This window comes from Pygoscelis adeliae, unplaced genomic scaffold, assembly GCF_000699105.1.
Source record: "Pygoscelis adeliae isolate BGI_AS28 unplaced genomic scaffold, ASM69910v1 Scaffold487, whole genome shotgun sequence".
NCBI lineage: Eukaryota > Metazoa > Chordata > Aves > Sphenisciformes > Spheniscidae > Pygoscelis > Pygoscelis adeliae.
The window spans coordinates 82,100-92,957 of NW_008825078.1; the positions used below are offsets into that span (position 1 = coordinate 82,100).

The 10,858-nt window shown below is 52.9% G+C and overlaps 1 protein-coding gene across 1 annotated transcript in view; it reads left to right on the forward strand.

The window, feature by feature from the left end:
- Positions 1–4,195: 4,195 nt before the first annotated feature.
- Positions 4,196–10,858, forward strand: part of FNDC4 (fibronectin type III domain containing 4) — an 8,298-nt gene continuing 1,635 nt past the window's right edge. The window contains exons 1-5 of the mRNA XM_009326906.1: positions 4,196–4,283; positions 5,140–5,255; positions 5,780–5,984; positions 6,864–6,953; positions 8,242–8,375. Coding sequence (XP_009325181.1) covers positions 4,196–4,283; positions 5,140–5,255; positions 5,780–5,984; positions 6,864–6,953; positions 8,242–8,375 — 633 coding nt within the window. The remainder of the gene's footprint in view (positions 4,284–5,139; positions 5,256–5,779; positions 5,985–6,863; positions 6,954–8,241; positions 8,376–10,858) is intronic.

Consider the following 10,858-nt stretch of genomic DNA (forward strand, 5'->3'; position numbering starts at 1 on the left):
CGGACCCCGGGCAACCCCGCCGGGGCTGCGCCCGGCGCCGTGGCACCGTGGCCTCCAAGCCAGCCGTGCCTTTGGCCGGGTCGCGTCCCCTCCCCGTGGGACGGGGAGCGATCGTGTGGCCGTGCTGTCCTCCGTGGAGGGCACCACGCTCTCCCCGGAGCACCCGGAGTCGCTGCCTGCGGCTTTGGCTCCTGAAGCCTTCCACTTCTAGGCGAGGCAGTGGGGAAACGCGGGCTCTCCTTGTGCCCCCGTGGAGGAGGGCCTCCCCGTTTCCCATCTTTGCCCCTCACCAATTAGCAGCGAGTCCTGAGAGAGTTAATGCCCCTGGGCATGGATGCTCCAGTGCTGTAGGCTGGGCTGTGAGCTGGTCCCTGGCTGACAGGCGTTCCTGCCTTGCTTTCTCTGGGCTGGTGTTTGCTAAGACACTGGTGTCTGTTGGCACCCAGGGTACCTCTGTCCTTTCTTCCCCTGACTTGTCTGAATGACCATGTGTCAGTGGAAGCCTTCTGCTGTCTATTTGCCCCTTATCAGGTTACTGATGTATCAAATTGAATTGCAAGTATCAGACATGTTCTGATATGTTCTGCCATGTTTTCAGTCTCCTTGCAAAATATGTACTCCAGGGCCTGACGGATGCAGGAAGAAATGCAGTCAGGGTTGTTAAAAAGGGGCCACTTATTTTTAGATGCGCAGTCTGATGCTTACCTCCCTACTGCAGGGATAAGTTGGGCAAACATCTGGGTGCCCTTGAGCAGCAGTCCCAAGGACATAGGCCAAAGGGCAGGTGAGGTCCCCTCTCCAGAGTCATAGCAGGATGGGGAGGGCACCAGTGGGGCTGTGCCCCATCCCTATGCAGTGCCACATCTGCCAACATCACTCTTGAGGGGCATCTGTCTGGCCTCTTCTCTAACCTACAAAGCCAGGTTGCATGGCAGATCTAGTCCAGTGCTCAGCTGCCCACAGGTCAGCCCTCCACGCTGCCCTACCTCAGGCTGCAGTGCTGCTGGTTCCAGCACACAGGATCAACTCTTCCCACCTCTTCAGCAGGCCTGAAAGGAAGCACTGCTGTACTGACAGGACAAAAGGGTGCACCAGGCCTTAACTAAGTGATTGCTCTTTCTGTGGTGGTGCCCACTTCTTAGTATGGCTTTAATCAAAAGTGAAGCTGGATAACTTATAAATGATGCAGAATCATTAGCGATTAATGTATTGGGCAGGGCTTAACTGTGACATGCTTTTCCCAGAGAGCCCAGCAGGGTGTTGGACCATCTTGGCTTTACAGGAATGTTTTTAATAGTTGGCTTCAGAGAGTACATTTTTTGGAGCCCTTGCACTCACAGATCTTTATGGCAATAGCTCTGGCATGAAACTGTTCTGACCTCAGCTGCAGAGCAGGCTGGAGAACGTTAGGCTTAATGTGGGGATCATATGAAAAGCTTTCTATGGTGTGAGCTGTCCTTTGGAGGTCTTGTCATAACGACTTTCAGTGAGGTCTCATCTTGCAAATCCTTGGGATTAAACATTGCCCCGTGTTTCTAGGGTGAACTTCTCTGGTTTCGACTTCTGAAACTTCTTGTCCTGTCTCTTCCTGCTAGGCATGCAAATCCCATGTGGTCAGAAATGTCTTTTCTGCAGTTTGCTGAACCACAAACTGACCGAGGGACACTCAGTTTTCCAATGAAGAACTGCAGCCTTGACACCTTCAGGTCTCACTGTCACACAGGTTCAGGTCTGCTTGCCTGGAGCCTGCACAAAGTGTGTTTACGATGCATGAGGTCTGAAGCACTGACTAGCCATGCACACTGTGGCTCTGCTGTGCCTCCATGTGCTCTTGCTCTCCCCTCTCTCTATTTGGGACATTTGGGGATTGGCTCTGGGTGTAATAGCGGATCATGCTGGCTTGGAGTGTACTGTCTTTGCAGTTTGATACCAGGGTGGTATCCCCCTGGGATGCCCTTCTGCTGCCAGTGAGTGAAGGTCTCTACACACGGTCTGTGCAAGCTCTGGCTGAGTACAGTTCAAGCAATACTGTCAGCCCCGTGTGGACCCAGAAGCATGGCTCATGGTTCAGTGCAGTGCCCTTGTTCTCAAATCATAGAGTGACTCAGCCCCAGGGCCATGTCTCAGCATCCCCAGCCTGAAAACCTGGGCTAGGTCAGGCCTGGGTCTCTGCAGAAGCCTAGAAAATTCTTGTGCAGAGCAGGGAGCCTGCTATAAGCTCCATCTACAGACTTCTACGTCGCAGAGATGTCAGACCCTGCCTTTAATTTCCTACATGCACTGAAAAGTTGGCAAGTCCAACTGCCCACTTTGGGCATGTTCAGACCTCTTCTCGTTCTGTCAGATATAAAAAGCTGCCTAATTTATTACCGTAGATGTATCCTGTGAAGCACCAGGTCCTGTTCTTGTCCTGAGGCCAGCTGGCAGGGTCTGGTCACATCCATAGCACTAAACTCATGAGTTCAAAAAGGGGAGCACATCAGTGTTAACTACTAGGAATGGTTCATGGCTCATGCTAACTTCTGAGCCATGCCCAAGAGTGGTTTGGGCACATGCTGGCTGGTTCAGACCAAAGCAGTTCCCAGGACCAGTCTCCACCACTGGATTCTCGGGCTGTTCCTGACCTCATTGCATTTGCTACCATAGTAGTAGCCTTGAACAACTGTTCTTCTTATACTTGAAGGCTAGCAGAAACATTGCAGCCCCCCAATGCACACACACTTTGAAATGCTTCTGCCTGGGACAGTGCAAGGGAGTGGTTATTTGCTAGCTGACAGGGTGCTGTCTACAGCTCAGCTGTTAGTTGTGCAACTAACTTGCACACTGGCTGTGGCTGGAGCAGAAAACCAGACCACATCTGTGGGGAGCTCAGCTCCTGTGCACACAGAATACACATGCCCCAGTCAGTGGCCAGGTCTGGGGAGTGCAGCTTTATTCAGACTGTTTTGCTGTTGGCTTGTGGGAGACCAGGATGTGTGGGTAAGGACATGGCTCAGAGACTCCCTCTCACAGGTTAGAGTGATGAACCAGAGTCTCCCTGGCAAAACTCTAAGGAGGCACACTCTTCATGAGATAAAGGATGTTCAAGTGTATCTTTGAATCCTTTCCAGTTTTCCAGCCTCCTGTTCTGGAAGAGAGGGTGCAGCATCCTGTGATGTCCTTGTTTGTGTTGTCTCCAATGACTATCTCCTGCTGATGTGGCAGGGTTCTGTTTGGGATGCGCTTAGACCCAGTGTGTCTCTGAGAATGTGTTTTCTGGGCTCTGTGGGGGTGACACTCCTATCTGTCTTAGTCACCTGTGGCCGAACACAAACCTGCATTTCTGAGCTAGGAATCACAGCCTTTTCCTGGTTAGATCTGGCATGGAGCTGAGTATATTCAAATGTGAATGAATGCATTTAAATAGCTGACCTGCAGAAATGACCTTTCCTTGTCACTCTAACTGTGGTTGTTGTTGGTGTCTACGGTTGTTTTTTTTTCTTGTTCTCAGGTGCCCTCTGGGGCTCTTTTTCTATCTATATAAATCACAGGATTGAACTTGTGCTGCACAAGAAGCTTGTAGAAGGACATTGTCTTGTTTACAGGGAGAGAGGACACACGAACAGCAGCCTCTGTCTTTCTTCATGCGCTCCTGTGTCTAATTTCCAGACAAAATTTAGCTTTGTATGCAGGTCTGTGTACTTGTGTAGGATCCTGCCATGCTCTTAGTGCTGTGAAATCTCAAAATGGTGATGTTGCAGACTGTGGGTCAACCAGGCCAGCTTTCTGAAGGATAGCAACGGTTGAGTGTTGCTGCCAGCTTCGCAGCCGATGGCATTGCACTGCTGGGAAAGTCAGCTCTGCCTTCTGCATTGGGCTTTCCTTCCCACTCTAGAGCAGGGAGTAATGCCAGGCAGATGAGATGGCCAGATTGAGTTGCATAGTGTGTTTATTCCAAGCTGCCCCATTTTTCTGTCACAGTTGATATATAAATACTGTGTCTGGGCTGCTTCCTACGCAGTTCTGGGTGGTGTGCCAGGCATTTGTGATGTGCGCATCCACGGGGCAGCCCCAGAGCTTACAGGAGCCTGATTTTACCATTGCAGTCTTGGCTGAAGAATTGCATTAATGTAGGATTTGTTTGGACTTTCTGGACCTACAGAAACACGGGACTTCCCTGCCAAGAATCTACTCTGTGCCCAGGCTGAGCAGGAGCATGTCATGCCAGGCAGCCCTGCTTCTGCTAGTGTTGGAGCTGAATGAAGTAAACTTTCCAACAGATGAACATCTGAGCAGCAGTGAAGGTACCTCAGATCTGCAAGCAGGTGCCCTTGTGAAGAGCTGATGTGAATGTCATTCTCCTCTCTGATAGCAGGGTCTCTGCAGTGCTCTGAGACAGGCTGCAGGGACTTCTCTTTTCATGTGATTTTGAGCTGCAGGGACTGGTTAAATTGCCATGACAGTCTCTTAAACTCTGTAATTCTTTTTTGCTCAGGACAGGCCTTCATGCATTTCCCATTTCAATGTCTGCAAGGTGGAAGGAGCCTACTGGTGGCCCTTCATGTCCTTAGCTGGGTCTGGCAGCCTGGGCATGTGGTCAGCACTGCTAATCCCTTTTACATGGAACATGTATTATGAGCAATGGGCTATGTCTGCCACTGCAAGCAAGCCCTTTAGAGAAGAGCCAGTCAGATGCCTCATGAGCTTGTCCTCCTTCCCTACTGTAGGACACTGCAGAGGGTGAGGTGTGCAGTGAGCACATTTCTCGCCAACAGCCAGGCAGGGAGAAATCCTGGCCAGCGAGCGAAGACTGCCAAAGCCAGCGGGTGCCACAGAGGGGGTAGCTGCACAGGCAGGGAGTAGCTCTGTGCCTGCACACCTCCCACGCACAGTGGGCAGCTGCCCACTAGCCCACTAAGCACCATGCCGTGCATGTGTTGCTGCCGGCAGGGGCTCAGCCTTGTGCACCTCCTGTGCCACTCCTCTCCTGGGGACAGACTCACCAGAGAAGCTGCTCCCTGTAGCTCTGGCCAATGTGTTGCCATGGGCAGATGTTGGAGATGCCCCCAGTGGTGGTGTGCAGGGGCGAGTGCCTGTTCTGAGACATCTTCTTTTGCCTCTTTCCTGTGCCTTGCCTCGGTCCATCCCTGGCTCACCCAGACAGGCCACCATCCCCTGTCAACGTGACTGTGACGCAGCTGAAGGCAAACTCTGCCACAGTCTCCTGGGACGTCCCAGAAGGAGATGTGGTCATCGGCTATGCCATCTTACAGCAGGTATCCAGGCTCTGTCCCAAGGGGACTGGGGACCCCTCTCACTGATTACCAGCATGCTCCCATGTCATCCCTTTTGCCACAGTTTGGAGCTCCTCTGGCACCTGCCTGAGGACACCTCTGCTGTTAAGCAGCCCTTGCCAGGGCACCCTGTCTGAGCCATCCATCCTGGTGGGAGGCAGCAGACCGTGGGCTGCTCTGAGGGTAGCTGGCCCTCCAGTGGCTTCCCTGTGATTTCTCTGGATAAGGATGGTGCTTCAGCCATGACATAACCCTTCTTTGCTTGCCTTGCTCTGCCTCCACAGCCCCAGACAATGGTGGCTTCTCCAGGGAGGTGCCTGACTCTTAGGCAACACAGGGATGCTGCATAGCAAAGTGCTGGCCAGCCTGGCCCACCCCAGGGGTGGATGATTGCCTGGGAAGGGAGGAGTAAGGGCAGTGTGCCCAGCACAGCCCTGCAGACAGGGGCCTGTGCCTGGTGCAGCTGGGAACAGTCTCCTGGGGATGACAGCTCTTCACTCTGGCAGCGGCAAGATGGACAGATGCAGCGCTTCATCCGGGAGGTGAACACCACCAACCGGGCCTGCGTACTGTGGGACTTGGCGGAGGATGCTGATTACATCATCCAGGTGCAGAGCATCGGCCTGTATGGGGAAAGCCAGGCCAGTAAGCGTGTCCACTTCCGGACCCTGAAGGAGACCGACCGCCTCCCTTCCAACAGCTCCAACCAAGGTGAGGCAGCTCCTTCCAGCTCGCCCAGGTGCTGCTGGTGAGGCACACCTGGAGGTCTCCACAGCACACGGGCTGCTTGGGACACAGAGGGTCATAACAGGTAGCAGGCTGCTGTTGTGTCCACTATGGCCATGATAATGTCCCCAAGCCCTGGTTTACAGCCAGGGATAGGAGATCCCAGGTCTTGGCACCTTATTCAGCTAAGCAGGCTGTGGCCAGGACAACTGCTGTGGCCTGCTCAGCTGCTGCCCACAGGAAGTAAATACTGAACAGGCTCTCAGATCTTCCAGCCTGCAAGCTACCAAAGGACAAATGACGGAGCCCCACAGTCTCCTTTCGTACCCATATCCATGTTGTGCCTTCTTGCCTTGGGGTTGCCTACGTGCTGGTCCATGAGAAATGATCCAAGAATCCAAGAGAGATGATGCCCAGAGGGGGTCTACTGGGCACAGGAGTCTGTCTCCAGCACTAGCCATAAGAGGGGGACTTGAGAAGAGTATAACAGGGCAAGCAGATGGCTTACTTTCCTCAGAACTTTTGTGTTCAACTTGGGGCCTTCCTAACCTGCCCTGGTCCCTACATAGGGAGTAACTTCAGTGATTACTCCCATGAATTGTGCAATCCCTACTTGAACCCAAATAAGCTATTAGAATATCTGACTGCCTTTGGTAGTGAGGATAGTTTATCTGACACAGAAAAGCCACAGGCTGCATGTCCTCTCCCCAGCCAAGATGTCATCCCACACCCGTCCTTGTTTGGGGGAGGTGGGCCGCTCTCCTCTGGAGCTCCTTCTCAGATCCTCACGTGTTGCTGGTCCTGAAGTAGGTTCTGGTGGGAGGGTATCTGCTGCCAGCCCTGCCTGGGTTCTCTTCGCTGCAGGTGATATCACCATGGAAGGGCTGGACAAAGACAGGCAGCTGCAGACAGGCGAGATTATCATCATCGTGGCTGTGCTGCTCATGTGGGCAGGTGAGTGCCACAAGCAATGTTCCAGCAGGCTGGGACAGAGGTGCAATCCAGGGTCCACAGAGAGGATGGGGCTCAAGAGAGTGCAGAGGCATATTGGTATGGGTCTGACATCCTTTCCAGTAAGTCCATTGAGTCTGTAGGATCTCGAGCCAGTGGGGTAAAAGGAGCAACCGCAGCCACTGCTCAGCAGTGACGGCCTGGAGCATGTGGGCTGGCTGGCCTGTCTGCTGTGCTGGAAGAACGGCAAACAATGTGAGACCCAAGCAATACAGAATTACAGGGTGGGAGCATCCCAGCTGACATTAACTACTATGTAACTTGGGCCTTAGTTAGCTTGTCTGACATCTGATAACATTGCTGCACTGGCTGGCAGTGGCTGTGCCTCAATCTGCTAAAACTGTAAGATGGGTGATTTGTTCCTGTACAGCACCTGATTAAAGCCAATGCTCTAGCAAAGAGCAGGTTGCCCTGGGAGAAAGGAAGCCTAGGAGATAACAGTCAGCTCCTGACTGGTCACATGCAGCTGCTGTGAATGGGTAGTCATTTGTCCTCTACTCCCTTCCCAGTAAATGTGGATTTTCTAGTGGCATCTTGCAGGAATCTCTCCTTGTTCTGGCCTTGAACAATTTTCTAGTGCACTGGAAGAAAATACAAGATGGCTGCTCCTAGCTTACACCTTGTGCAGGTTGGTGTGTCAGAGTGCCAACAGGGAGAAATCAGGTTCAGTCTGCGTGTGGTTTGAATGGGTCCAACACATGTAATGATTACAGTTCAAAGCATTGCTCCAGAGTCCTGCGTCCAGGGTCCCAAGGTGTGGGACGTGCTGGTGAGATGGGTGCTGTAAAACCATGACGGAGTGACTGACCCCACAGTCAGTTTGAAAGATAGGACAAAGCCAAGGGCTGGCTTTTGTGAGGGTTGCAAGCACTGGACCAATAACTTTAGTACCTTGCTGGAGGCACTCAGAAATCCACTCAGCTGCTCACTGACCTCAAGGCCTGTCCCTCTCCGAGTGCCTTTGGCCTCAGAGCCCTGAGCCATAGGCACCAAACACCTCACGTGTGCCCTGATGGCTTTAGCTGCATCTGTGCCTCATCTGCCAAGGAGACTGGCCTGGCCACACGTGCAGAAGTACCTGGGGTGGTCCAGGCTGACACAGGTGGCGGGTGTGGGTGACCAGCATGCCAGGGTGCCCTGGGCCTGACTGCTGTCCAGCTGGGATGCTGTGGGGAGGGGAGGCAGGGGGCAGCCAGTGTGAGAGAGTCCTTCATCCCCTGTCTTTCGGCAGCGGTGATCGCCCTCTTCTGCAGACAGTATGACATCATCAAGGACAACGACTCCAACAACAACAAGGAAAAGACAAAGCCATCCTCGGAGCACAGCACGCCAGAGCGACCGAGCGGAGGGCTGCTGCGGAGCAAGGTGAGTGGGGAGGGCTGGCAAGAGGGATGGCATATGACGTCTGCTGTGGCTTGCTGTCTGGACAGGTTCTGACTCTCTCCAGAAACAGAAACACCCCAGCTCATACTCTCACCCAAAAGACTGAGGGATTTTAGAGTGCAGTGAGCCCTGGTCTCTCTGGGGCAGTGTGTGTGTGTGTGCTATGGATGATTGCAGGAGAAACATTGGAAGAGACAGCAGGATATATCAGCTGGGATGGCTCCCACATTGCAGGGTGGTACCTGTCTTCTCACTGTAACAGCCCCTTCACCGTGCCCCTTCAAGGCTGCACCTCTTCTGCATCCCATAGACAGGTCTAGCTCCTGCCTGCTCAGGCAGGAGGCGGACAAGCTGGGCAGCTGTTCTTATGGTTCTTGCACTGGTCTATCGCTGCTCACTTTCTGCCTTCACTGGGGCCTGCTCCAGGCCATCACCACACAAGTTGTTCATGGGAAGGATCCCAGAGCCCCTTCCCCACCCTAATGGAGGTACTGTGTCAGGCTATGGATGGGGAGGGAGCAGTACTTTCATCTGGCTGTTCCCTCAGCACCTGACACTTCTCCCTTTGTTACTTGACAAAGACAGTGATTTATAACCCTGATGCGCATGCTCCAACGGGACCTTGCATTAGGTTTTTCCCTTGTGTCTCATCTGCCTCTTCTATCGATGGTGAGAACTCTACTCACTGTGTTGCCTAACTGCCCCTCTGCTTCCACGTCTTCGTTTCCAGTGGATGTCAGGAGCAGAAACTTCCTGTTTGGACTTCAAGGCCCCAGATCTCTTCCTCCAGATTTTCCAGCTTCCTGATTACTCCTTGCCAAAAAGATCCCTCCTCTTGGATCCCTGCGCCAAACTGACCCTGCTCATATAGGGTGAGGCATATAGGGCAAAGGCAGGTGCAAAATATAGGGCAAAGGCAGGTGCAAAGACCTGTTCCTGCTGTTTGTGAAGTTCACCTGTACAGGGCTGATGCACCACAGTTTGTCTTTTTGCATTCACCATACTCTTGGCATCCTGGGGGGATGGGGGATCCTTGGAAGGCTGGGGGATGAAGGGATGGAGAGCAGCCCTGCCGAGAAGGACTTGGGGGAGAAATCAGGTCCAGTCTGCGTGTGGTTTGAATGGGTCCAATGGGTGGATGAAAAGCTGCACATGAGCCAGCAATGTGCGCTCGCAGCCCAGAAGGCCAATCGTACCCTGGGCTGCATCAAAAGAAGCGTGGCCAGCAGGTCGAAGGAGGGGATTCCGCCCCCTACTCTGCTCTGGTAAGACCCCACCTGCAGTACTGTGTCCAGCTCTGGAGCCCTCAGCATAAGAAAGACACAGACCTGTTGGAGCGGGTCCAGAAGAGGGCCACGAAAATGATCAGGGGGATGGAACACCTCTCCTATGAAGAAAGGCTGAGAGTTGGGGTTGTTCAGCCTAGAGAAGAGAAGGCTTCGGGGAGACCTTATTGCAGCCTATCAGTACTTAAAGGGGGCTTATAAAAAAGATTGTGGCAAACGTTTTAGCAGGGCCTGTTGCGACAGGACAAGGGGGAATGGCTTTAAACTAAAGGGGGGTAGATTTAGACTAGATAGAAGGAAAACATTTTTTATGCTGAGGGTGGTGAAACACTGGCACAGGTTGCCCAGGGAGGTGGTGGATGCCCCATCCCTGGAAACATTCCAGGTCAGGTTGGACGGGGCTTTGAGCAGCCTCATCTAGTTGAAGATGTCCCTGTCCACGGCAGGGGGATTGGGCTAGATGACCTTTAAAGGTCCCTTCCAACACAAACTATTCTATGATTCTATGATTCTATGATCCTTGCAGGTGACGACACTGCAAGTTTATTCTTGCAGTCCTTAATTACAAAGCTGGGAACAAGGTATAGGAAAGAAAAAGCTCTGCATTCACTTCCCCTCCTGGCTTCAGGGCCAAGCTGCTGTAATGTAGCAGACAACAGTGCAGCTCTTGATCTGACCCTGTTACAAAGTGTGATCATGGGGACACTCGCGTCCTGCACCCTGCTTCCGTGTGAAAAGGCTGAGCTACAAAACACATGTGCAGCAACCAGGACCCCTTCCCTTCCCAGCACCATCTCTGACTTCACAGATCTGCTGTGCTCTTCAATGAGCACATTCCCTTTAGTGTTTACACTAAAGTGCCTGCTTGTGCTTGCAAAAGTTTTTGAGAAAATCCACCTCACCACCTGCAGACTTTACTTCCCTTGGCACACGCCAGAGCTGTCATGAGGGGCATGGCAGTGACGTGTACCTGGCACTCAGCAGGCCTCAACTGTCCCTCCATGCCAGTCATCCTATGTTTTGTGGATTCTCTGCCCCATGGCAGACCTCCTTCTACCCCCTCACTTACCTTTTCTGCTGTGACCCTGCACCTACCTCCTGTCCAAGGGCATCAGGTGTAGTGTGGCTACCACTAAGGACCAGATAGAAGTCACCGGACATCTGCAAGCCCTGGAGGCT